General features: G+C 35.6%; 2 protein-coding genes across 2 annotated transcripts; both read left to right on the forward strand.

Annotated features, from left to right (window-relative positions):
• The first annotated feature begins 9 nt into the window (after nt 1–9).
• On the forward strand, nt 10–2,822 carry LOC113706400 (dolichyl-diphosphooligosaccharide--protein glycosyltransferase subunit DAD1). Its single transcript, XM_072063969.1, has 5 exons — nt 10–201; nt 301–348; nt 1,777–1,864; nt 2,129–2,172; nt 2,585–2,822. Exons 1-5 carry the CDS (start codon nt 115–117, stop codon nt 2,666–2,668), a joined length of 351 nt encoding a protein of 116 aa, XP_071920070.1. The 5' UTR covers nt 10–114; the 3' UTR covers nt 2,669–2,822.
• Nucleotides 2,823–6,729: 3,907 nt separating this feature from the next.
• Nucleotides 6,730–21,592, forward strand: LOC113706399 (glycerol-3-phosphate acyltransferase ATS12, chloroplastic). The gene is made up of 14 exons (XM_027228305.2): nt 6,730–6,863; nt 10,100–10,389; nt 12,588–12,685; nt 13,532–13,618; nt 13,702–13,799; nt 15,879–15,936; nt 17,443–17,544; nt 17,644–17,705; nt 17,799–17,909; nt 18,850–18,928; nt 19,828–19,947; nt 20,019–20,126; nt 20,800–20,976; nt 21,202–21,592. The coding sequence occupies exons 2-13, from the start codon at nt 10,245–10,247 to the stop codon at nt 20,932–20,934; spliced, it is 1,203 nt and encodes a 400-aa protein (XP_027084106.1). The 5' UTR covers nt 6,730–6,863; nt 10,100–10,244; the 3' UTR covers nt 20,935–20,976; nt 21,202–21,592.
• Nucleotides 21,593–27,954: the final 6,362 nt, after the last annotated feature.

Genomic DNA, 27,954 nt, shown 5'->3' on the forward strand with positions numbered 1-27,954 from the left:
ATTTCTCTGTTGTTTAGGAATCGGGTTATCTAACTATCTAAGGGTTTTTGTACTCTAGCTTGACTAGACATCTGGCAAGTCGACGGCTAAGAGAGAGCAAGAGTGGGTGAAGAAATGGCGAGATCGTCGACGGCGAAGGACGCTCAGGCTCTTATCCAATCTCTCCGATCTGCTTATGCCGCCACTCCGACCAATCTCAAGGTCAATCCACCTCTCTTACTATCTCGATTTCTTTGCAAATTAATCAATGCAGCGGAGCAGTTTTTGAAATCCTAACGAAATTTCCTTTGTTTCTCTCAGATCATCGATCTTTATATCATTTTTGCCGTCTCCACTGCCCTAATTCAGGTGCTTCATTTAAATTCTTATGTGTATAACTTCTCAATATGTGGAGTGAACTTGTAGATTCCGCTGACCTTTATTTTTTTTTTGGACTGTCTGGATGTGACTCGATTGGCCGAGCAATTTGATGGAATTAATATGTGATGTTTGAGATGAAATTCTACTTGTTTGATTGCTTGAAGCTTTTGTATTCCTGCAAAATATGGCATTTTGAACTATTTTATTTGAATTTTATGTTATTTGATTTATTCAATCTGTTTGAGTGTTCCTGTGGCATAATTCGGAATAAATGCTGTTTCGTAAGACAGTTCAATGATCATTTGGAACTTGTGGATATTCGAATGTTTAAATGTGTCCTAGGAATTTAAGCTTCCACAGTAGATCTTAGTTGTGCGGCATAGTTGGAGCAATCGGTTCAATATAGGCTTTAATTGAGTATGCAGATTCTACCATATTATAGAATTGTTGCTTAAGCTTGGGAATGCAAAGGAAGTGGGGAGAGCATTGTTGTAGATGAAGTTTAAGGAATGCAGTTTGTACATTTGTGGAGTTGAGGGATGAAAATTGTATTTCATATGTGAACTCTGCTACATGTGAGCAAAATGTACATTGATTCTTAAGGCATTAAAGATTGTTGAATGTGCATGTCGAATATTATTGGTTGCTGACGGTTAAGGTCAAAAGATATAGGTAGCTAATAGCTACTGTATATGGTCTGTTACAGAATTATTGTATTTATTCCAGCTTTGATTGGAGAAGAGGGAAATGGAGTGGATGGGGTCTGTGGATGAGAGTTGAGTTTTACCTTCTGTCCATTGCAAAGGGATGTATAATGGATCTGAATTGCGTCCGACATATAATAACTCTATATTGGTACTAAAGGCCCTGTGTGAGGCCCTGACAAAGGAAGGTTGTGTTTAAGAGTCGGTGTGGGAAGAGGGATTAAAATTTTCAGGTTTCCTGATTTCAGCATGCCAACATGTTCAATAGTCCCTCTTAAAGTTAATCTATTAGATTTTGGTTGATTTGGGGATACAGCCATCACTGCAATGGTGGCCTCAAAGATGGAGTATGTGGTTATTGTAAAGAACTTTGGACATTTTATAGAAATGGGCAAAAAATGAGTCTATCTTTGGATTTAAAACACTCACATGCTGGAGTAGCTGGGAAAACCTAACTGGCACATATTATGTGTTTCTCCACATTGTGGTTTCCTCATGGCTTGACAAGTAAAGTCTATATAAGTTCCATCTGAACTAGAGTTGCTTCTCTGTATATTCACTAGCATTCTTCAAGATTTTCAGCCAACACCAATGATTAAAAGTTGTTAGTTTGGTGGTTGAGGAAATACATTTAACCTTTATCATAGGTGCTTGTGTGACTATTTAGCCCAAAATGTTTTTAACATTTCATTATGCTTTGGCTGATAATCAGGTAGTATACATGGCTCTTGTTGGATCATTTCCCTTCAACTCATTCCTCTCAGGAGTCCTTTCTTGCGTTGGAACTGCAGTTCTTGCTGGTAAACATAATTGGGGATTTTTATATTATCTGCATGTAATTATTATTATATGAAAGGCTAAGGTTTGCAACATAGTATTGTTTGTCAAGTTTTAACTTGTTATTATTGTTCTTGCGTTGGAACTGCAGTTCTTGCTGGTAAACATAATTGGGGATTTTTATATTATCTGCATGTAATTATTATTATATGAAAGGCTAAGGTTTGCAACATAGTATTGTTTGTCAAGTTTTAACTTGTTATTATTGCTGATTTGCTGGTCTGCAGTTTGTCTTCGCATCCAAGTAAACAAAGAAAATAAGGAGTTTAAGGTAAGCATTTTTTGGTGCTGTGTATATGCTGTCATTGATCTCTGTTGTTTCATCAAGTAGAGAGTTCCAAATCTGTGGTGGACATACTGAAAAGCTACACACACACGCGCACACACACACGCGCACACACACACACACACACACACACAGAGGGTTGTGATTGGTAATATTTTACACCCACCTTGAACATGTATATATGGGATGACCCATTTTTCCCTGCTTACACGAAGATAATAGCAGTCATGAGTTTAAGCTTATTTTGAGTGAAAAAAGGAGACATATATAGAATTGGTATGAGAAATACCAACACCATTCATTGTTCATTGTGATGGGTGCCAGTAGGATCTGATATTCCTGTAACAAGTTTGGTAATTTGGATCTCATTAATTGACAATTGGCTATTATGTTGCAGGATTTACCACCAGAGCGTGCTTTTGCAGATTTCGTTCTCTGTAACCTAGTACTTCATTTGGTGATCATGAATTTCCTTGGATAAGCTGGTGCCGTGCCCTTTGACTAGAAGTGACTGCGCCTGTTACAATTTTTGTTTGATATGTAACGTGACTATAATGCCTAATTACTGAACTGAGCAAGTAGGCATATGACATTCTAAGTTCTAACTCCTTAATATTTTCATGAGTAAGTTCTTACTTGTTTTCCCAATTAAAAGGTATTTTTTGATAAGTAAGAACATTTTGTCCTAATAACACCACTCTTCTAAGTTCTAACTTAAACTTATCGCATCCAACAATCTCCAAGGCTACATGTTTTATTTTCCCAGCCATAGAACACAGAGAAAAGGTTTAAGTTTCAAGGAGAACATTTACAGTAACGGAGGAAATAGCTAAGAGAGGCGCATTTCCTCGAGTGGCAACCGATTTTTTGGCTGCTAAGGAGACTGGTGCTTGAAAAGAAGAAAGTGCTCTTGTTGTATGAAAGGTTTATTTCGAAATAAACATGATAGTTGAGGATATTTTGTATGAAGTGCAACTGCAAATTGTAGATTGTGTCTGTCATTTAAGTCAACAACCTCGACAATTCCAGTTTTAGGCTATACAACATGATACTTTGGTCAGCTTATACCTAAACTGTACATTGATCTTGTGGGTTAACGGGGCATCGAAGGATTGTTTCGAAGTACAAATTAGGACCAAGGATTCAAACTTAGGTACCATCCTCTAGGAAATATTTTTTTTGTTTGCCAAAGCTGTTGTTGATGGAAAATCAGTAGATGGATGCAATGCAACCTTTCCAATTTAATGAACATCTCTTTGCCCCCGTGCTGGTGTTGATGGAATCTATACGAGTGTTAAAAGTAACAGCATCACTCGTTATCATCGCCACTGGGGTACCATTGTTGCCTTTGGGCACTCGACCTTATGGAAGCAAAGAAATAAAACTATCTTTGAGCCTCATACTAAGCTTCCAGACGCAGTCTCTATGACCTTAGCCTCGTTTTCAGAATTTGTATGCCTAGGTCCATCCAATGGATCAGCCATCAGGAAAAAAGAGAATATCCCCTCTTACCTCTGACTGCAGGATACTTGTGCAGACCTTACCAGCATGCTCTTTTAAGCATATCTACAGAGAAGCGAATAGAAGCGCGTATATTTTTTGGCAAGAATGGGAGCAAAGCAGGAGCAAGATTTTGTATCTTTTTCTTTGGCCCCTAATTGTATTTTGAAACTCCTAGAGGATAAGTGTAGAGGCTTCAGTTTGCCTCGTTCTGTAAACGCTAGCTACTTATTAATTAATCTATCTCTCTTTCTTACCAACAAAAAAAAAAGAAAAAAAAAACTACCTCGTATTATGACCACAAAATCTACACCTAATTGACAGTTTGAAGGCACGACATTGATGATATACAGGTTTTGGCCATCTGAGACACTTAGAAGCAAAAGATATCTATCCTATATATTTAACTGCAAAAAGAGAACGTGCAAACTCAGAAAACTGTCTTCCGTGTAATGTAGCTAAGGTGCAACTTCAAGAAGGGTTGTGACTTGTGAGCAGTTGAGGCCAGCTAACAGGCAATAAGCAGTCCCAAGACAGACTGACATTTCACTGCAGTTAATTACCTCGTATCATGACCACAAAAGCTACAGCTGATTGACAGTTTGAAGGCACCACCACATTCACAACGTAGAGCAAAAGAGAGGTGCCACCCTATATGTTTGTCTCCCATTTGAAACATGGTGTCGTTCGAGAATGAATCAGAGGATGTTCATAGGTAGAGGCAGTAACTAAGGGCCATTGAGGTCTCCGATGAGCTTTGAGCCTAATACCACTGCAAACAAGAAAAACTTGGGACAATGTATAGAAGATCATAAAGCTAACAAGAAATTCCACATAATTGCATGACATTTCTGTTCAACAAAAATCTTACAGAAAGCTGAAGAAATGTTTTTGTCATTGTTTCCTAACCTAAATTAGTAAGCAGATATGGAATCTTTCTGCTCAGTCTACAGATAGTAGTAGTGTTTTCATAAAACTATGACACTGCAGTAAGGCTTAAACTTTAGACTTAAATTTTGGTAAAGGATAATCTACCGAGTCTCTGCAGCTTCATGGCAAGAGCAATACTATCTTCCTTGGCAACCTCAACAAACGACTTGAGGTGAAGTGAAGTTGATATATTTTCAAAAACTCTCACTGCCTGTTCTCCAGTTGAGATCCTCCAAGGTAACGAACCTAAGTATTTTTGTCTACTAAACCAGTCTCCAAGTTAATGACTAGTAGACATTGACATTGATTTGGCAAGGTCATGCAGTAGATCTTGCATCTTATAACATGTTTGCAAATAAGCTCTTGTTTCTTCCAACAAAGAACTCTGCAATAAATTTCTCAAATAATTCATTCCAATTTTCTCAATCGCTATTTCATTTTTTGAGATCTGGTTGAAGGAAACCTTCTGCCGTCCAAAGTTCAAGTATCTTAGGAAATGTAGAACAATATGCAAAACATTTCTTGATGGATGGAAATGCTAAATAATCAAAATTCAAGTATTTGCATCAGACCATCTTCATCTTCACTCAAATTCAAAAGCCTATTCTCCAAAACGGATCGCCAGTCCTCTTTTCTCTTTATTCATAACAGACCTCCAATTACACACTTGCAGCCAATGGTAGACCGTGACATCTTCTTATAAGTCTGTCCTTAAATACTTCCAATTCATCTGGTACTTCTTCCCCTGCAGTTGTTTTTCCTTTAGAATAGACCAACAACCATCATCAGATAGTCTTCCTACGAAATAGGCATCATTATCCATCATCAGAACTCCCAACACGATACGTGCCACTTGACTCAAGCGAGTGGTAATAAAGCAGCAGCTTCCATTGGTTAGATCGAGTCCTTTCATAGTTTCATAGTGGTGAAAAAGTCATTCCACCCATGATTAAGAACTAAAAAATATCTTTTTTTTCCCTAATCAATTCCAAATTTTTCGATACACAAACCCAGAACTTTACCTCAAAATGCCATGAATTTGTTTGTTGTTGTATATCGATTTAGCCAAAGTTGTTTTTCCCAAACCTCCCATACCAATTATTGGAAGAACAAAAACAACCTTCTCAGATGGGCTCAACAGCATCTCAACCATCTTTGATTCGGTTCTTCCAAAAATTGGAGCAACATCAGAGTCGGTCTGCTGACTTCTTGTGCCTCCAGCAGCAGCAGGGAGGTCAGCTGTCACGACTGCCCTACTGACCAGTCCCAATTCACTGGCTTCTTGATTGATCTCCTTCAACTTAAGTCTGATCTCCGTAACCCTAGAAGCCATCCTCCAACGGAAAGCAATACAGTTAGAGCAGAAGAAGAAGCAACATACCATTCTTTTGAGTTGGTTTTGGGACCCCATCACCTTGTGACGAAGAGATTCATAGTTGAGCTCATCCAAAACATTGTTAGCATCATAAGCAACTTCCTCCAGACCCTTCAACCATTCTTGCACTGCCCGATCCTGGTTTTGCCTTTCTTCAGCATCAGCCAAGAGAGCACTGATAAAGCAAAGAGATCGTGTCATGCTGGCCACACCCTTCTCGAATGGTGACCTGAATCGTGGCACTAATCAAGATGGATTTTTTTTTTTTTTTTTTTTTTGGCAGCCGGGAATTGATAAGCTTATCTAGATTGGTACAAGTGGCTAAGAAGAAAAGAGAGTTTGAGAAATTACCAGGTAAGTTAGGTGTTAAGAACTTCTAATACTAAATCTTCAATGATATATAATAATTAATTAAACCTACACCAATAATATGTTCTTGCGTGGAATCTTCAAAGCAGGATGAAATGTTAAGTTGGTGGTGAATTTTTTTAAGTCTTCCAAATGGGCTTCGTGGATGAGAATCCGAAGACCAAATTGCCACAGGATAATGGCACCCCGTGGTGCCACGTTTTGCTTGATTTTTTTTTTTTTTAAATCCTCAAGAATATTTTCTGGCCTTACATGATGAGTCCCATTTTATCTGTGTATTTCTTCTTCACTAAGCTCCTACCTGATCTTCCTCAGATTTTCTGAATCCTCATTGGTCAAGATTTCAAGCCCTAAGATTTCCTATATAAATTCGAGTTGCAATCTTTCGCCTCAAATCCACTCTGCCTTATCCTTTGAAACCTATATTTCTCTGTAATAAACTACTATCAGTACGTGGGCTGAGGTTCTATCGCTGGTTGTGCTTCTATCACTGGTTGTGCTGGTAAGTGTCCATCTTCCAAATTCCTTATCAACCATTCAACACCATGTTTCAACACCATGTTTCAAATGGTGTAGTTCCATTTTCCTTTTCTAGGGGAACGTACATCTGGAAACTAAAGAAATTGGCATGGACGATAAAATATAAAATTAAAAAAAATCCAGTCCTTATAAACTAACTAGAAGGGTTGTTGTTTCACTTCTGAAGTTTGATTCTTCATGAGGGCTTTCTGTAAAAGAATTTTTTTTTCCAGGGATTATTATGCAAATCCTAAATCACAAGTCAGGAGAGCCTTGAAAAGTCGACAAATTAACAAAAGTTAATAGTATAAAGTATAAACTAGTAACATGTTGGGTTGTTTGATAGTTTATTATTTGCACAATTTTATTTACTTGTTTTATAAATATTTTTTTTATTTTATATATATCATATAAAAAAAAAGTGTTAAGGTGATGTAATATGAGGTTTTGAAAGGGTTCATACGTCAAATCACAAGGATAATGTTAAACAAGTTGTTACTATAAACTAAATCTAAATTAATTCCCGGTGGTTTGGTGCATGACAAAAATAGTTTGGACACTTTGAGAGTTGAGATCAACTTGCACTTTTGTCTGGAGGATCACTTGTTGGAATGTTGCTCCAGACGTATCTAATCAAGACTGCGTCACCACTATTAAATTATTTATTTTTCTATGCTTATCCACATCCTATTTTAGTTCTTGATAAACTTAGAACTATTGCTAATTTGCTTTTGGTGGGCAATAAAATTAATTATGGTTCTAAATTACATCCTTTCTCATGTATCCAACATATTTGTTTGATGCCAAATGGAAAAATGAATCCAACATATTCAAAACCTAAGGTTAGGCTCCTTATGAATTAGGTATTTTTAGAAGTGCTTTTCAAAAATTTTATTGTAGCAATTATATGTGAAAAAACTTTTATTATAAATGATTAGTTGTTTTGGGATGTATTTGAGGGTGAATTTGAGAGTGTATTTAAGAATGTATTTTGGAATATTTTTAGAATTTAAAATTTTTGAGATATTTTTTAAAAATTGAAAATAATGCTAGGTACAATCGCCATCCATCACTCTCTCCTCCCTCTCCCTCTTTCTCTCTTTCCTCACTCCTTCCTTCCTCGTCCTCCCTCCTACCCTTCCCTCCCCTGCCTCTACCCTTCTCTCGCACAACCTTCTAGTTGTAGCCAAATGCCACTTCTGGTCGCGGCCAAAAATTGCGACTAGATCGTGACTTCTGACTATGACTAGAAGGTTTGTCTGATCGTGGCCTAGGAAGCTGAGAGGCAAGGGAAGGGGATGAGAAGGAACAAAAAGGAAGGAGAGGGAGGAGGCAGAGAAGAGAGGAGGAAGGAGAGGGACGATGGTGGTGGGTGAAAAAAGATAGAGGCGATGGGTTTTTTCTCATTAATTATTTATTTTTTTAGTTGAATTTGAGATTTGCATATGTTAGGTGTTCTTGAGAGTGTGTTATTGTAACATTTGTATTGGAAAAACTTGTTTGTGAAAAAGTCACTAATCCAAAGAGAGCCATGGTTCAATAATTAGACAATAATATGCGTTTATAAATATTGAACTTTTTGGTGAGATCGGTTCCAAAATGATATAATGACAAACCAATATGTGGTAAATTATTTGATAAATAGTACTAAATGCTAGTATTAACAAATTTAGCATCACTAAACAAGATATGTGGTAATATAGGATAAAATGATTAAATTTATCTCTTTATTTAGTTCATAATATAAGATGAAATGATTAAATTTGATATTTTATTTTTTAAATCACAAAACTACTCTAAAAATAAAAAGTTTGAGTTTTTGTTAAAAGTACTTTTAACATCAAAAGATCTACTCCTAATTTTATGGGTCGAAGTTGATCAAATACTTTTAACATCTAAATATAATTTTCGACTAAAAACACTCCAATCCCAAATAGGTCTGAAGTCTCAATTAGTCAACGTCAAGTTGGCCTTCATTTGTTTGTGCTTCTTTACTCCCGTCATCTTTTAGGACTTGTTTGAACACAATTTATTTATGCACATTGCCATCTTAATTACGCAATCTCAAATAGATAAATACTTAGTATAGTTCAACATCATTGATGTTAGCCTTTTGTAATGTTGTAATCACAAAAGTAGATGGGACCTTGATAGCCACAGCACATAATTTGGCCACTAATGTAAGAAGAGTATTAATTGTTTTCTTCTTAACTTCATGCTTACAAAATTTGTGGTTATTTAAGACTTACCCATATACTTCTTAGCAAGTACATTTTGTATTTTAGAGCTCCACAAGCTTAAAAAATAATTACTCTCACCAATGAAAAGCGTTATCAAATCTAAACTAAATTAGTCAATTAAAATTGATTCAAGTACTATTTCGTGTTAAGTCAGAAAAAAAAAAACTATAGTCACAGTTGAATCGAGAGAGTCATAATAAACTTTGATAACTTGAATTACTCTTAAAAGTTTTAATTTTGGTCGAAAAATTTTCTCGAGGTTTTGCTTGAATTAAATAGGAACAACATAATCTATTGAATCTTTGCGGCATAATTAAACCTTTTTGTCCAACTTTGAAACTTCTTGTTAAACACATAATTCCAAAAAAGAAGTCATCAAAATGTATCCATAATTCCATTTATGTGCTAGCTTCTTTTCTTATGATTTTCCAGATAATTTTCAATTGAACAATTAATTGCACACTAAAGTTTTTAATATTATTTGCAAATTCCAAAACTGAAAGGACTACTTCATAAAATTTCAAAATCAAGAACTGAAAAAACCGCTCTAGAGCTGTGCTGCTCTTCCCAGGAAAAAGAAATGGAAAAAAAATGGATAGTGTAAAGAGGATATACATCGATCAGACCTATATTTCCCTCATCAATGCCACGTGTCACGATAAGACCTCACCAAGCTCTACTCCCCTCAAAATCAATCACCATCGGATTTTTCCACGTCCTTATTGGGAGATAAAAAGCACGTGCGTCTACCATCAATCACCACGCACTCACCCCTACCCAATTATTCCCCTTCCCCCACCATCCTACTCCGACCCCACGCGGACCCCACCCCCTCCATATCAAGCTTTCAACAATAAGAACCACACTATCTCTTATATGGCATAATCTTTCCCTTCTCTCTCTAAAACTGTCTCAGTCTCTCTATCTCTACTCTTTACTCTGTCTCCATGGTGATCCTCTCTGCTCCTCCTCCATGTAGCCTCTTCACTTCGGGAGCGGCGGCGGCTGCGGGGGCAGCTCGAGCTTCTTCTCCGGCCTGTTCAAGTTGGAGAGCAGCTTCAATTTTTTCAGTAAAGGTTTCCAGTTCTGTAGAGTTCTGCCCTTCGGCTAAGTCGGTGAGAGGAATGGCGGAGATTTTTGGTGGCGATAAGACGAAAGGTTCCGCCACGGCAGCTGCGGAGGCGTTGGCTGCTTCCGGTTCTAGTTCCAGCTGCTCCGTCTCGGAGCTCTCGCTCTCGCTGAATTTCGTGGATTTCCGAACTGAAGAAGGTCCGCTTCTGGTCCATACACTTTCGCTCTTTCTTTCTTTTTATTCTTCCTGCGTGAGTGTCTTAATGCATTTATCTGCATATATATTAACAAATTGACATATGTGTAATTTGTTAATCAATCTAATTTGTGTGTTGACGAACTTAATTTGTATGTGCACCTGCTTATACCAGCGAATACGTTGCTTGTATTTCAGTTGCTGTGTATATCACGAGATACATAATTCAAATGAATAAAATAAAGATGTGTGTGTGTGAAACACACGAACTCACTCTTGCATGTGTAATTATCAAGTTTAGCCACTTCCTATAGGTAAAATGTGTTTCTTGTACATTTTAAAATTTTTATCGTTGAAAGTGGAAATGATTGATTGCAGTTATTGAATTTTTACAATTTGCTAAAAATTCAGTTTTGGTTGTATGCATTGTGCACATGACGTTACATTTCTTCGTAAATGTGTTTGTAAATATGTTTGTTTGAGTTTCTTTTTTTTTTTTTCCTTTGCCTTTGTAGTTGAATGATCCCATGTTTGGTTGCTATGACGGTCTAGAGGTATCCTGGCTCTTAATTTGTTGGTCGTGCTGATTTCTTGTAAATTCTTGATGAGCTGCAGTTTTTCCTTCATTCTAATCAAGATGCTTTATGAATTTGGACTGAATAGTGCTGTAATAATACCCAGGGCTTGCAGTTTTGAGACATCTAAGTTACGTTGGATAGTTGTCCATAGTCAATTAGTGGAAGACAGTGTTCTGTGCCCTTCTATGTCACGTGGCAGTTTGTTAGGACTGAGAAATATAATACTCAACTATTCTTGTTTTTTTTCCATTTTGTTTCTGGTTGATACTCTACTTGTTATTAGGGTTCTATTTTTCTTTTTCAATCTTCTAGTCCAAAAAATTTTAAAGTACAATGATGACCATAGCCATTGCTTTCAGAATGTATTTAAAGTTTTTACATGGGGTGCTTATTTCAATTTCTTTATTCTTTCCTATGTGAAGAAGATTTCAGCTATGATCATGTGTGGGTATTTTTCAGATCAAGAGAAGCTTAACCGTATTCTTTTTTTTTTTTTTGGCCTAATGAAATTTGTAAGTTTTGCTATTGTTTTTCCAGCAAAATTAAAAAGTAGGAGTTCTACACCTAATCTACAATTTATGTGTTGTTTTTCTGCATGCAAATTCTGTATTATTCGTGACTTTCTGCATAATCTGCCACCTTGCACTTCTTCTGCCACCCAAGAAAGTAGGAAGGGGCTGTCCTTTTCTGTATCTTGAACTTAGTTCCCTTCACCATACCCAGTTTGGATGAAAAACGCGTGGAGTGAGATAACTCTAGACGAATGAGTTGCCAACTGCTTCATATTCTTGAGAGTATGCAAAGGTGGCATGAAACATTGGCTGTTGTATGGCAAGATGATAGCTTCATATACTAGCAAGGGGAAAGAAGATTCACTAATGTCTCAAATTGCATACTGTTGTATAGTTGCATTTAACCATGGGATCTGATTTTGCATATCCAAAGTCTAACTACAATAGATTTGGATACAGGATGAGCTATATAATTTTGTTTTATAAAATGTCAAAAGTTTTTACTTCAGTAGAATGGGTATAACAGTAAGGAAAGACGAAACTAGTTAAAGCGCATTCCTTTGAAACACTTATTTAAGGCTGAAAACATTGTTAAACATCCAAAGTACTTCCATACATGCTTTACCTGTAAGGAGTTGTGGTTTATTCATGAAGCATAAATGTAAGCAACTGATGCAGCTGCTTTACACGAAGTGTGTTATAACAATGGAATCATCTTGGATTCAATACAGCCTCCCTAAAACTAATCTTTTTGCCAAAATGTGAGTGTCATATCTGAAATTGACAAGGGCATTTACTATTTACAACTGAAAATAATTACATCAATTAATCATAAATGCTGTATATTGTTTCCCCCCATGGCCATGATGGGGTTTTTTTTGGGGGGGGGGGGGGATGTCGTATTGTAATGGCCTGATTCTCCTACCTCAAAAATGAAACCTTTGATATTAGATTGCAACTGTGGAAACCTGTGATTTTAGACTGGAACTATGGTTGGTGTTATCTGATGTTTTCCTGGTATTTACCTGTCAGAGTAATAGAAGTTGAGAATGAAAATGCTTTTGTACAATAGTGGTTCATGCTGAACTTTTTCCATTTCTTGCTTTACAGATCTACTTTCTGGGATTAGAAAAGCAGCAGAATCTGGAAGGTTGCCTCTGAATGTTACTCAAGGCATGGAGGAGTTGTATCAGAACTACCGGAATGCTGTAAATGCATCTTCTTGTACTTGCAATTTGATCTTTCATTTGGGTGTAGAATATTTTATCAAATATGACAATGGTTTCTATGATACTTTTTACTCGTTGCACATTTGTGAAGGTGTTCAATCCAGCTGACTTTTTTCTTCACTGTTGGTTGTTGATATTTCTCCATTTCTGGATACTTGTGATGTTAATCTACAACAACTTTAAAGCATATGATCCAAAATGGTTTATATGAGATTTGAATAACTCCAAGTCTTGGAAAGCAATTTATCATTTCATTTTTGGGCTCATTTGCCTGGTTGTAGGGCTGTTTCTTGATTTAAATGATGTCTTTCAAGGCATTCCACATTGTATCCTGTGAAACTTCGATTAATTGATTTCTAGGCAGTTCTACCTACGTCTGATTTCATGTCAAATATATACATTGATGTTCTTACAAGCATTGCATGAGATTATGGCCTTATTATTCCCTTGAACAATCTTTTTTTCCAATCATTTGAATGGGATACTATTTGCAGCATGCTTATACGCTTCATTAGTGAAAACTCTCTTTTTCCTGGCAAATTAGCAATCAATGGTAGTATGAGTTCTTCAAAGACTGGCTATTTTTCCAATAATATCTGTAATGTTTCTAAATTTAAGTGCATGCACACCTTTTACATTGATAACAATTTTGTTTATGCTTAATTTGATTTTGTGCAATATTGAGTGGAAAATGGTGGTTAACCATGCTGACTATCATTTAAGTACAGTCTATTCAAGTATAGTCTTGTGCTTTTCTTTTGTTTGGTTCATAACTATCTCGAATGTTTGCTATTTCGTGATTCATATATGATACTTTCACTCCAGGTTTACCAAAGTGGAGATCCCAAAGCTCGTGAGATTGTATTATCTAATATGGCTTTGGCATTTGATCGCATCTTCATGGATGTCAAGGTAAGAACGGTATCATCTAATGCTGTACTATTTGCAATTTTAGGATTTCCTTGTTATAATTGTTGATTGGCATCCACTTTCAGGATCCTTTTGAATTTTCATCCTATCACAAAGCTATTCGAGAACCTTTTGACTACTACATGTTTGGTCAAAATTATATCCGTCCCTTGATTGACTTCAGGCGAGTCTTTTATTTCTTTTATTTGTCATTTTACTGAGGATGTCTGGTTTACTGTAATTCAGGAGTGAGTAGAGTGGCTGTACTTCTCTTTGTTGGGTTAGGAAAAATCTCCATATATGGGAATGTGCTTAGGCTATGCCAAATAAAATTTGAGTGCAGCCTGAAATTCAAATCCCATAGCTGGTGTACCCCAGTTTAGGTCAAATTTGCTTTTTTAATGCTTTCTGTCTGCAAATGACTACCAGCAACTGGGGTTAAAACTTTGAAATTCTGAACTTACGGGCTTATTTTTCTTTCTTTCTTTCTTTCTTTCTCTGTTTAAAGTCTTTAACCGTATGCTTTGTGTTTGTAAGTTTTTTTTTTTTTGCTTTATGCTAGATTCTGTCCAACTTTTGAAATAGCTCTGAGAATAAACTGTTATCTGAATTGAGTATGCAGTCTGAATTGAGTATGCAGTTGGATGCCTGTAATCTCTTGTATAACTTCATCTCAACCAAGTGACCTGGCTGGTTGCCTTCCCCCCCCCCCTTTAACTTGATAATTCCGTGTAATCCCACTTGACATCAAACTTTGAGATAAAGTTTGGTACATGAAACCAACTGAGCTTTCATTGCTTGTCATCTCCTGATATTCCATGGCTGATTACTTATATGATTCCTAATGTGGGCCCCCCCTTCTCTCTCCTTTGGGGCTGTTATGGGTAAGGATAAGAAGGTACATGTAGGCGTATGTAAACACCGAGGTCAGTTAGTTATCACCTGGTTTGGTCAATAACACTTGACAACGTGAGGTGAGATCGAGAGCATTTACCAGTAAGCAAGAGAGAAAAGCACTAGTTGTTAGACATTGGTGTTGCGTATTTTAGATGAATTGGTAGATGATTTCCATCATGGGAGTGGCTTTCGAGTTTGGGTAAGAAGGATGTAAGATCCTTCCACCTGAGAGCTTTAGATCTTTCTCTTAAGGAGGAGATGGGATGTCAGATTTGTGTCAAGCTTTTCTCTCAGTAGATCAAGCAAGCTTTTGTTTAGTGGGTTCATTGAGGGGAAGCAAGAAACAGTACATAGGGAGATTTATTGGCATCTCAGCCATTACCTTCTGTCAAATTGGAATATCATTTTGTTTTTCAGTTATCTTACATATTTCCTTTCAGCCTTCTTTTCTGGAAGAATGAGGGCTTAAGTTTTTATCACGAAGATTTTAACCTACAAATGCTATATTTTCATATGTATTTTACAGCCATTTTATCCTGCTCATCTCCATAAGAAAGCTACATAGGAAAAGATTGCTTAAAAGTAAAGGTAAAACAAGAAAAGAAATTTTCAAAAGAAGATAAAGAAGCAGGCATTTAGTTTTCTCCTTTCCCCCTCCCTGCTTTTAAAACCCACCTTCCCTGCATAACAACAACAACAATAGCCTGCCAAAAAAATCATTTATTTAATTTATTTGTGTAACAGTTCCTGCTGCCTTTTTGCTTGGCTTTTTCAGTAATGGAAACCGTAAAGCATCCTTCATAAAGAAAGAAAAAGAAGTAGACATGTGATTTTTGTTCAGTGGTTGAAAAAGTGATTGTGTGCTTGTGTGGGATTGGGTAAAAAGTTATATTTGTAATCATGAATATCTAGTGCATATGTTTTGAACAGGAGCTTTGATCTGATAGATCAGTTACTGATAGGAGATGGTGTAGGCTAAGTGCTAGAAAAAAGGAGGTGGAGGCTAGTTCAAAGTGGATATTTAAGGACTAACAAGATTCAACTATATATTTTTGTTTTGGAAGGACACTTTGTCTATTCCCTCTAGGTGAAAGAGGATAGTTGATCCTGTTTGGTTATTGGTCTCTTTAGGCTGTATTTTGGGACAAGTATCTTATTTGTTGAGTTGTCAATTTTCAAGATTAATTGCCAAGTGACATATCTTGTGCGGTTTCCTCTTCTGCAATAACCCTCAGTTGTACAGTTTCCTATATAATTCTGATTTATTTCTAGGACTCGCATGAAGTCTCTGCCACCTTATTCATTTTTTTTTCTTTTTTTTAGAGGTCCATGCAATAAGCAAAATCACTAATTTATCCCTTTACAGGAACTCTTATGTTGGAAACATTTCTCTTTTCAATGAAATTGGAGACAAGCTTCTTCAGGTGCATTTGATTTTTATTTTTCCTCCTTTTTATGGTTGGTGAGGATTTATTATTCAAATTCCATCTTTAGAGTCACTTCATGTCTCCAGATCTCTGTCTCTCTCTCTCCCTCTCTCTCTGTCTCTCTCTCTCTCTCTCTCTCTCTCTCTCTCTCTCTCTCTATCTGGTTTGTGTATGGGTGCTTGCGTGTGCATTTTTCATTCTTTATGCTTCTGATTGTCATCCCTCAGTTGGATCCATAACTGTTAAAGAGTTAAAATAATTGGAAAGCAGTGAAAATGAAATTCCATATTTTCTCGAGTTTCCTTGCTTGTAATAGAAGGAAATTTAAGCATTTAGATCTAGCTTTACTTTCCGTCCTTCTCTTTTGCATTTCACCCAACTGTAGCATAAGAGTAACATGTAGGAGAAACAGTAGAAGAAACTTTTCATGAAAAATAAGATGATAAAAAGAAAAAAAAAAAGATGTAACAGAATAGATTGTTTTTGGAGAGAAAATTGTAAAAGTACTTGGTAAGAGTGTAACTGTTTCTCCCTCCATCCCACTGAGGTGTCATACTTTCTATTTTGGTCTGTCCAAATACAGCCACTCTATAATATGATAAAAATTTCTCATCTAATTTCCATTCCTACCCTTCATTTAAAATGAGCTGCTGGCCCATCATAATTCTTTTGACTTTTGCTAAGAAATTGTGCATGAAACTCACCAGCTTGGAACATGTGATGGCAAACAGAGTGTGTTTCCGTGCATTCCTTTTCATTTGATGGTGATCTGATAAAGAATTGCATGGAATGCACATGGTCCCCATGAATTACACTAGCTCTAATATCAGTCGAGTGTGCAACTACGCTTGGTTCATTGGTAGCTTGTTAATTAACACAGGAAATTCATTTGACCTAGGTCATTTCTTACAATGTTCTGAAGGGTAAGTATAGAAAACAAAGCAACATTTCAGTACTGTTGAAAAAAAATGATTCTCTAGACACGACGAAAAATTTGGGATGAAGTAATATTTTTGTTTTCGGGGGCTTTAGATACTGCTTTTACTTTTGATTCTGTAGTTCATTTTGATTTGTTGATATAGAATGAAAAATTACAACATTACTGGATGATGCTACCTGTGCCAAGAATGAAAGTTAGGTTGTAAAATTGCTGGCTTAAAGAAGCTGGATGGGAATCATTGATAGTTTATATGTTCTAGTTTGCTAATGGTTGAGATATCATATTAACATGGGGATAGGGAACAAGGTTCCATTTGCCCTTTTTTTCCCCGTTTGTTTTTTCACGTGGTTTGAGATTAAGTGCAGGAGATGGCTGCTTAACCTAAAGTTGGAGTGCTGTAGTCTTATCTCCCTTAACCTTTCTTTTGGCCTGTGTTTTTTGTGGACGTGTAACTAAGAACGTATTTGATTATTATTTATCTATTAATTATATGATAAATAGTATTCTGCAGCTTTCTGTCCTAAATAAAAATTAAAATTCTGTATTTTGGATTGTATTTTCAGGGTGACAACATTGTCTTGATGTCTAACCACCAGACTGAAGCAGATCCAGCTGTTATTGCATTGCTGCTGGAATCAACAAATCCTAATCTTGCTGAGAACATGGTGAAATAATCTATCTATAATCTGAGACTAAAAGTAAAAGCCTTTTCATATCTGCTATGAGTAATCTGTTAAAACCAACGTTTTTATGGTGCATCACAGATCTATGTGGCTGGGGATAGAGTTATTACTGATCCTCTTTGCAAGCCCTTTAGCATGGGAAGGTGCATTTATATTTACTTTAAAGAAGCTTGTATTGATAAATGTGCTTGTTCCTTCTGAAATGATTTAAAGTTGGTTGGCTTTCTACATTTCAGGAATCTGTTATGTGTTTATTCAAAAAAGCACATGAATGATGATCCTGAGCTGGTTGAGATGAAACGTAGAGCAAACACAAAAAGCTTAAAAGAGATGGCTTTGCTTCTGAGGTATACTGGCTTATTCATTAAGAAGCAATTATCTGAATTATGTGAAGTTCCAAATTCATTTAAAAGTTGCCTTTAATCTTTAAGTCCAGTTGTCAATTGTCCGTCTTCCTAGTGTATGTGACAACATTGTCAAATGCCTTGGCTATGATACCATTGCGTGTCCCATTTAAACTCAGACTCCCCATTGTCGTATTTAATCCATTATTCTAGTAAGGGTGTTCTTTGTTGTGGAACAATATAGATGTGACGTTATTGGTTTAGTGACACCCAGCATCCTCTTTTTGGCTTCATCAATTGCCAGTTGTTTACCAAGTAAAAAGGGTACAGATATGTGGTATTTGTTCCACAGAATGATTTGTTTAGTATTAAAACTTACAGGTTCTAAATTCCTATAATGATCTTGCATATATAGCAAATTTATGTATTATATGCTACTTTTAAATTGCTCCCTTTGCCATTTTGGTTTTGATTAGTTCAGTCAGATATAGGACTGGCAACATCTTTCTGGTCATTTTATGATCTTAGAACAGGTGAACTGGGCATGCAGATTACACTATCTTAGCCTTGGACTGAACATCAATAGTTCGTTTTTGAAGTTCTAATGACGTTAAAGGATTTCAAAGCTTAAGCATTTCTATTGTTGTATATCACGACCACGTTCTAATGTCAATCATTGGACCCTATGTTTCCACTTAAAATCATTTGACTGTAGTTTCACCAGTTCTGGACCTTTAGGAGGCAAAATCTGAAACTATTCTGAGCTTCTTTATCCTGATATACAATTAGTAGTATTGACTTCATTTGTTTTGCCCCTGAAATTTTTCTCCTCACTCTGGTAATTGCACTTTTAATTTCTTAGTTCCTTTGCACAGTTAGGCCTAATTCTGATTTCTTAATCTAGCACTATGTCTGCACAAAGACTAACTTTATTTGATCCCAGGGGTGGATCAACAATAATCTGGATTGCACCAAGTGGTGGCAGGGACCGCCCAGATCCTGTCTCAGGAGAGTGGTATCCAGTAAGGAGATTCCATCACTCATTTACTTTTGACTCAAAACTTGACACCTCCAAGGGATTCCTGTAGACTTGATAAACTGCTTGTTGGTTAAGTCATTTGGAAGAGTCAATTCATGAGGGTATACTTGGTTTCTGAACCCTACAATTTGCTGATGAGCTTAGTATTTCAATGGCACTTAGTGATAACAAAAACTCAAGTTACTTGGAATGAAGTCTTTGCATTAAAAACCAACTTGCCGGTGCAAAAAGAAGATTTGATATCCTTGATTAATATACTTTTGTGTATGTCCGCATAGAAAAGAAGAACTAGGATATCGGTGTTATTATCACGCATATTTAAAAAGTTTGTTAAGTTGACTAAGTGACACATAAGAAGCATATATAGCTTCTTCGCAAAGTTTCTACAGAAAAAAGGTATTTTTGTCAAGTTTTTTTGGTCTTTGTTTGCTATTAATTTCTTTATTGACAATCTCATTGGCAGTGCTTTTAACAGTTGATTTCAACAATTTATTTGACATAAATATATCCCAACCATATTTAATGACGTTTAACCCTGGTTATCTCTCATGATTTATACTTTCCATGAGTTACCAAACAATTGTCTTGTGTAAGAGTTGCAATTGGTTTTTCATTTTGGCATTACTTCCCTTGAAGGTCTTTGTCAAGAGTTGTATAGGTTTTCTTTTTACTCTTTATGTAATCAAGGACCAACTATGTACAAAATTAAGCTCAAATATGAATATATTGAAAAGAGGGAAAAGTAATCATGCTTTGCAATTTTTACATTTCATCCTCATCCTGCGTGCTTTCATTAAGCAGATTCCAACCTACAATAACCTGAGTCATCTGCACCAGCTTCTTCCAATCACACTTTTCTAATAGTTACATGTCACTTTTTAGGCACCCTTTGACGTTTCCTCAGTGGACAACATGAGAAGGCTTGTGGAACATGCTGGTATTCCTGGTCACATATATCCCTTGGCAATATTATGTCATGATATCATGCCCCCTCCACCAAAGGTAACTTTTTATTTTGCATTTGATATTTTGTTGTTGATGATTTCATCTGACTTAAAAGTTTCTTTTTGCAGGTGGAAAAAGAAATTGGGGAGAAAAGAATGATATCATTCCATGGGGTTGGATTGTCAGTGGCACCAGAAATCGGTTTCCATGCCGCTTCCTTGGAAGACCCTGAAAAGGTTAGTTGCACCAAGTATGACTGAAGTTCATTAGGTCAGTTGAATTCTGTTTGTCCCTGGACGTTTGTTTGCCATGTTTCTTTTTTAGCGTAAATCTTAACTGCCAGCCTTTTCCTTTGTTAATTCGTGTCTGTCAAATGAGTTTGCTTGTAGATTTTATGTATAAGAAATTTAAATGCACTGCATAGACACAGTCTCTCTTGTATCCTTCAGACTGGTCTGTTTGGAAATTGATCTCTCTCTCTCTCTCTCTGCACTTCATTAAGGCAAAATAACAGTCTTCATATTTATCCCGCATTTCTTCTCCAATACCTCAGACCTTGTAAGTCAATAACCGTTTTTAAGAAAGACTTGTACATATTCTAAATCATGCATTAGAGTGAGCACTGCAATATTTTCCATCTTAACTTGGCATGACTATCTACTGGAAAGGAAAAGTCAAAGAGTTGTTAGAAGCATAGAACTTAGAGCAGAACAGAAAAGAAGATGATAAAGGGGGTCTCAATGGCTATTATGTAATTCTTTCACCGCAATGTATGATTTTACTTGATCTCGTTTCCCAATATTTGAGTAGAATCCTGAGGTTCAGATATTCTCTGGATCCTATGTTATGTCAGTTTAGCACTCCCAATCTTTGAATTTTTAATAACAGATCATCTTATTGTTATTGCAGACTAAGACAGCTTATACGCAGGCATTGTATGATTCTGTGAACGAACAGTATAACGTGCTTAAGTCTGCTATACATGGTAAACAAGGTCTAAATGCATCAACACCTACTGTCTCATTGTCCCAGCCATGGCAATAGCTAACTCGTAATCTTTTTGACCTCCATATGCTCAAAAATCAGGTAAATTACCTGTATCCTTGGCTCAGTTTTTCTTAAAATAATAAGCATCTGCTATTGTTTGTTTCACTTTCCGATGTATCCTAAGTATTTACTCGTGCTTAACAGTCCAAAACATCAAAATCTTGAAATGCTTATTTTTGTACAATTATGAACTTGAGCTTTTTAAAGTGAATCATCGTTGAGTTGATTAGTAGGGGGAGCTGATTTTTCTCGTTTCTGTCGCAGGCTAATACAATTCTTTTGATCAAACTGTATAGCTCCTCAACCCGAAGTCTCTTCATAGTTATAAGACAGCAGGATCAACGAGCACATATGCTCCGTGCAATATACTCACAATAGTTTACCATCTTTACTTCTCTCGATTTGGTGCTTCTTATAGCAGACAGACTTGCCTAACACGAACAGTTTGAAGTTCTGCAAGTTGAGCTCTGTAAAGTTTTGTGGTGCCAAAAGGTTCATAGTTTAGTAGTAGCAGGCAAGTGGGGTTACACGTATATTTTACATAGCCTCATGAATGTATCAAATTTTGTGAAACTCAGAGAATTTATAGGTTCGACCAAAAAAAAAAGAAAGAATTTATAGGTTATATGTATATATTCTCTACCTAGAATCCAAATTTTCTCCTCTTTCCTTTCCTGATTTTCCTGCAAAATGTTTGGTTATCCATGTATATTATCAAACCTTCCATTAGGTAGAGACCTGGACTTACAGCCCATGACGTTGTTTTCTAGTGGAATGCATTGTCATGGAGATGGACACAAAGTATTGGGCACTTCTGGCTTGTCAAGCCCAATTGATCATTGGGTATCACTCGGCAATGCCGATAATGTGCCAAATACTTTGCTTTGGAGATAAATGGATTATGACGTCTTCGACTCAATGATTCCGGTGTAGATAATCAAGCAATCAAATGAAACTCATAAGCAGCAACTTTAAGCCTATTAAGGGAAGGGCTATTTTGGTTCATGGAGGATGTTAAAATTCAACTGCTTTGCTAGAAAAGTAACTATTTGCTTAGGAACTGATCTACTTTGGTTAAGGGAGCTCGAGATTTTGATGTACTTGCTCTTAAGGCTCTTCATCAACTAGATGGTGTTTAGATATGGCTTAGTTTCAGAGTATGTTTACCATTATTTGAAAATATATGGAGCACAGAAATCTTATTCTGCCCAACAGTTCTACCCCATTTAATTGTTTCCTACACCTTTGTCTACTATAAATGTTCGGCTTTGGCTGTTTCATTACCTAGACCAGTCCATCTGGCCTCTTGGATCATTGGATCCAAGGACTCTGGCCTTCAACTTACAAGTGCAGTGTACTGTTACAAACGAAGGCTCCTTTGACAAGTAAGTTTTTTTTATGTTTGTCTAAAACTTTACTGTAACTTACTGTAGAAGTATTTAAAAAAAATTTTAAAGTGTGTAAATTTTTGAATATTTTGAAATGTATAGTTTAAAAACTTTAAGAAATTTATTGAGGTTACTGTAGCTAAAGTTTTTTAAAAACTTATAGCAGACAAACTTGACAAAAACTCAAGTGCCGACCAGGGCTGAAGTTTAATGGCTGACCTTGATATGGGCATAGGTGACAATTTCGGCCACATACTAATTCAAGCATGCATAAAATCTTTTTACTCCATGGTTGTATTTCACGGCTTTATTCATTCATTTTTACCATGTAGTTGCATTTTGTCCAACTCTATGCAAATTCCATCTGCTAAAGGTATGGCAAAATTTGTAAGAAGATATGTAATTGTAATGGATTAACAGTAGTGTCTCCAAATGTGACGACTCAGTCAGAACAAAAACTAGCAAATGATATCAAATGATGAAACCTGAAATCACTGATGCTTCTCAAACTTTATTTAGCATATATTGGTGCAAATAATCATTTCGAAAAGCAAGTGGATTTGCTGGTGGTGATTGAAACCTGAAGAGGGCTCCCTTCGTTAGCACAAGAGTCCAATTTGGACTTTGAGGCAAAGAGATTTATGGAGCAGAAAAATTATTCACAATAATCAATTCTTAGTTTCAGTTTCTTGGTTCGATTACATGAATATAGTTACTTTTTCTTCTTTTTTAAAAGCAATAATGACTATATATATTCTTTTTTTTTTTCTGACGGAGTGGATGTCCGAGTCAATCCTTACGGGGTCCAACTAATCTCACTCCAACCCAGATAGAGAGGCCCCATCTCCCGAACGCATTAACAGCAGAGACTCGAATCCTGGTTGCCAGGAAGGTCGCCATATCCTAAAGAGGGGGAGCGGACCGCTCGAACTACCCCGTGAGGCGGGCGACTATATATATTCAGTCTGGAAATTAAAACAGCATATGGTTTCCATTTATGAGATATCAACTTCAAATATCACGTTGCTAAGCCCAAATATCGAACAAGTTTAAGGATTTGTGCAAAACTTTAAAATTTGCGATCCTCCCAATTTTGATCCTTCAAAATCTTCTTCTTGTATTGCATGCAAGATGCTAGAGTGGGCCTCACGTGTGTCCATAGAAACACGAGATGCTGTACTTAGAACCTGCTCCAAGCTTTATAACTCCTCGAAAGTTGAATGTATATTAATCAAGAAACCATGTCCTGGCAATTCCCCTTCTGTTCCTTTTAATTTTTATTCGTGTTTGTTTTCATACGCGAGGGGAAAGATCAGCAGCACACTAACCACTGCATGTGTGAGGATAAACAAAGTTGTTTATACTTTATTGTTTGTCTTTGTGGTAGATAACAAGAAGAGAAAAGCTAATACCAAAGACAAACTTATAAATGGTAGGTACTACTATATGTAATAATATATATAAACACATCAAATCTCTGGTTCCCGTGTAGGGTTAAGATTGAGACAATTGCTAGCTCTCTCTCCATTCTCAAGTTACCTATGGCGTTGTTTATTCAAATGTACTGATTTTGTTTGTGTTGCATGCACGAGGATGTAGAATCATTTCACATTCTAATGTAACGGAACAATCAATAGCGTATTCTCAAATTCCCATAAACCGACATTATGCCAATATTCAATTGATAGTATAGTAGTAGTATGTTATTATGTTTTTTTTTTTTTCTATTATGTTGTCTAAGGTACAGAATAAGCATACAAAATATAGGGATGGATTTATTGTAAATTTTAAACATTATCACTTACCCTTAAATTAAAGAAGCTTTAGCAAAATAGATTAAACTTTTACAGATATCTAACGAGTAAATCTTATATACACTGATAGTACATACACTATCACCGTTGAATCTACGACACATGTGATTCAAATTTTGCATAGTTGTCATTCATCTAACGCTGACAGTGTATACACTATCAGTATAGGAAAAATTAATCCATAACTAAATATTGGGTCTGCTTTTTATTTTTTTTTTTATGCTTGAGCCTGTGTCTTTAAAGCATTAAATAGAAGAACCTTTATTATTTTAAAAGCAAAGGAAAAAACCAAGGAGAGTGATGGTGTAGTTCTAAGACGGCATTTATGGGATTTATACTCGAGTTCATTAGACAGAACTTATAAGTTCAACTACTTTTATCAACCTTTGTGATTTTATGAAAATTGTGTGAGGAAAATGAATGAGATAAATTTGTAGATGAATTTCACGACAATCGTGGTTTATTTTCTTAGTTTCACAACATTTTGTTATATTTACACTCTAAAATTGTGATGAATATGGTTCAGGATACCACATTCCTAAATGGGAAAATAAATAAATTTTTTCCCACAAAACATAGGGAGTGAGTCCACTATAAAATTTAAACATTATCATTCATCCCTTGAATTGAGGAAATTTTAACGAAAAAAATATTTTAATTTTTATAAACAACTAAACGTCAAGATTCTCTCTTATTTTATGCCCTTAGAACACATAATTGAGTAATCCTAGTAATAATATGTAGAATTTCATAATATTACAATGTCGCAGCACAACCGAATCATATCTGGCCTAGGAAATGAACAATGATTAATGAGTTTGTTGCTTGATCACTTCAGCAGCAAGAAATCAACAATATTTTATAACCAATCATATCCTTCTACTTGTGAAGAGCAACTTCAATCTCAGCAATTACAAATTTTCTTCTAGGAAATGTCTAAGTGGCAATTGCGAACAAAATGATTGCATGCTGCATATTTTTTTTGGATTAATCTTTTATATACTGACAGTGTACACACCTTCACCATTAGATGCATGACATATAATCCGAATTTAAATTTAAAACTCAAAATTTGCATATGTGTCGTATATCCAACAAAATGATCGCATGCTACATATTTTTTTTTAGTAATAACAAACAAGAAATATTTTGAAGATTATGTACTATATATTCCTTGTCATAACAATATAATAAAATAGTAAATTATCAAACTAGTCCTTAAACAACTTTAACAATCTCAACTTAGTGCATGCTTAAAGTTTATTTCGTAGATATTTAGGTCTTTGAAGTTTCCCTTTTTTCTTTTACTGCTTTAGTCCTACTAAAAGTTCTTTTTGACGTCACTGTGGTGCAATCATTTAAAGTGTAAAATATTTTGTTTTTAGTTTAGTGTTGGAGCATATCTCATTACTGTTAGGATAATTTGATTTGAAAATGTTGTTTGATGCATTAATTTTCATTTGATATTGAAAATTTTATAATTTTTTAGGGAATATATATATATATATAATTTTCATCATTTCTGACATTTGGTTCAATAATTTTCCTAAATGTAAGGACCCCAAGATATTTAAGCAAATGACCGAATAGAGTTCCCTGCCACTCATATATGTCCAAATGAATCTTCAATAAAATTGGTCAAATGTAGTAGCAGCAAAATGCCACATTTAAGTGGTTTGCTTCAAAAAAAAATTCAGGTGGGTGTGTTTTGCACCCGTTTGGTCCGGTGGTGGTTCAATCCCCTTCGGGTGATTCCTGGACCTCCTTAGGTCCGCCCCCTCTTTCTTAATGTAGAATAGATTAGCTTATACAACTGTTATCGTCTCCGAAAAAAAAAATAGTAGCAGCAAAAGCCTTGGCTTCAACAAAACTTGACCATATATAGACACATTTATAAGGGGAAAAAAAACACAACTTTTCTGCTCTCATAGCAAGAGGGAATCATTTAACTCAGGACTTTAGAGCAACTGCATTTGACAGTGAAGTACATTTATGGTCCTACTTTTGACGTTGCAGCCTTGAATGATTGAAGGAGAAAAAGAAAACAAGAGCAGAAGACCTGGGCATTTTCCACTGCCCTATGACTAAAAGAACCCATATTAGATAAAAACCAAAAAAGAACAGAACCAAGTGTAGCTCTCTAATCAAGAAATTTTTTCCGATTTTATTGGAGCAGCATAGTAAGGACTGCTACTGCTTTCACGCTTCTGTTTTTTTCTGTCTTTTTGATCTCTTATTGAAGAAAATTCACACTTTCATGTAAAAACAGGAGGGAAAAAAATGATGCAAGTACATACCAAAATTTTTTTTTAACCAAATGGAAACTTTAATTTCCTCTAGGCAGGCAAATTGCAGTTGATTACTTGTGATTACATCCTCTCTGTGGACCACTTGAGAATTTTTTGTTGTAAGTTTTAATGGTAAAATGTAAACGTGCACGTTTTGGAGTCAATCACCTCTTTTGGCTTTAAAGGTAGATAGAAGATAAAAGGAGAAGTCCAATGAATTAAAGATGTTGAAAGGCAATTTGTTCATTTTAACCACATTTTAACAAGACGTGTTTTATTAATGTTGAACAAAATGTTAGTACATTGTTACACAAGTGGAAGAAAGCTGCCACAATATAGGTTTTGGTAGTGGTTTCTTATGATAAGATGAGCTAGTAATTACCGGCTAAATTGAATGGTATACTGAATCACTCCATACTAGGGGTGTGCAAAATCGAAAAATTTCAATTTATCGACCGAATTCGAATTCTTCTAATTGAATTCGGAATTTTCGAAATCGATAATTCGGAATTCGGCACTGAAATCGGAATTTTCGATTTCAATTTTGTTTTATAATATATATATTAATATTTATTTATATATAATAATATTTTTTATTTCAATGTCATTTTATAATATGTATATTAATATATATTTATGTATCTAATAATATTTTAATAATATATTTATATATAATAATATTTTTTATAATATATGTAATATAAAATTTATATTATATAACAATACATCTAACAAAAAAGAAAAAAAAAGAGAAAAAGGTACCCAAATTCGGTGAATTCGGAATTTACCGAATTCCGAATTGAATTCGGAATCGGAATCGAAATCGAAATCGGAACTGGTGAATTCAAAATCGAAATCCATCGGTAATTCCTATACCAAAATTCCAAAAAATTCCGAATTATCAAATTCGAATTCGATGCACACCCCTGCTCCATACTCAAAAGCATAATCGAGGAAGTTTTGATCTAATAGCCAAGTTTGAAACCGTAAAAATGGGAAGTTTTGGGTTCAAATCTTTATTTTGCATCTCTGTTTTTTAAACAACCCTCCTCGTCCGTTAAAATGAAAATTTGAAAAAAAAATCAATTGAAAAGGATAAAAGTAACATTAATGATGCACACTCAACCATCATTAATGGAAAATGCACCAAGGTCCAAATGATTATTTTCTTCTTCCCCATGTAGAAGTACAATCAAAACCCTTGTTATGATCATTAGCTTGTGTTGCAACTTGCAAATGAGCAATCTCTAATGCTTAATAATAAAACATTCGACAACTAATTTTATCATATGCTGCGAGTTAAAATAAATATTTCTAAGGCTCAATAAGTATAATTTTGACTTCAAAATGACTTGGTGCAAACGTGAAGCTGTAGGGTCAAGGCACAACTAGTGGATCAAGACAACTTGGAGTTAGTCCACGTGTGAAAATTCAACCATTTCCATTCGGTTCTTCTGACCTGAACGAAGCATGTCCCTCACCACTCCACCACAATTTTAGCCCGTGGCCCAAAAGCCAGCAACATCA

This window comes from Coffea arabica, chromosome 8c (genome assembly GCF_036785885.1).
Source record: "Coffea arabica cultivar ET-39 chromosome 8c, Coffea Arabica ET-39 HiFi, whole genome shotgun sequence".
Lineage (NCBI taxonomy): Eukaryota > Viridiplantae > Streptophyta > Magnoliopsida > Gentianales > Rubiaceae > Coffea > Coffea arabica.

Bases quoted from the DNA above. Each gene is read 5' to 3' on its own strand.
- LOC113706400 (XM_072063969.1), top strand. From the start codon at position 115: ATGGCGAGATCGTCGACGGCGAAGGACGCTCAGGCTCTTATCCAATCT. The intron at 202-300 runs GTCAATCCACCT...TGTTTCTCTCAG, and splicing joins CCACTCCGACCAATCTCAAG to ATCATCGATCTTTATATCAT. The intron at 2,173-2,584 runs GTAAGCATTTTT...ATTATGTTGCAG, and splicing joins AAGAAAATAAGGAGTTTAAG to GATTTACCACCAGAGCGTGC.
- LOC113706399 (XM_027228305.2), top strand. From the start codon at position 10,245: ATGGCGGAGATTTTTGGTGGCGATAAGACGAAAGGTTCCGCCACGGCA. The intron at 13,800-15,878 runs GCGAGTCTTTTA...ATCCCTTTACAG, and splicing joins CGTCCCTTGATTGACTTCAG to GAACTCTTATGTTGGAAACA. The intron at 15,937-17,442 runs GTGCATTTGATT...TTGTATTTTCAG, and splicing joins TTGGAGACAAGCTTCTTCAG to GGTGACAACATTGTCTTGAT.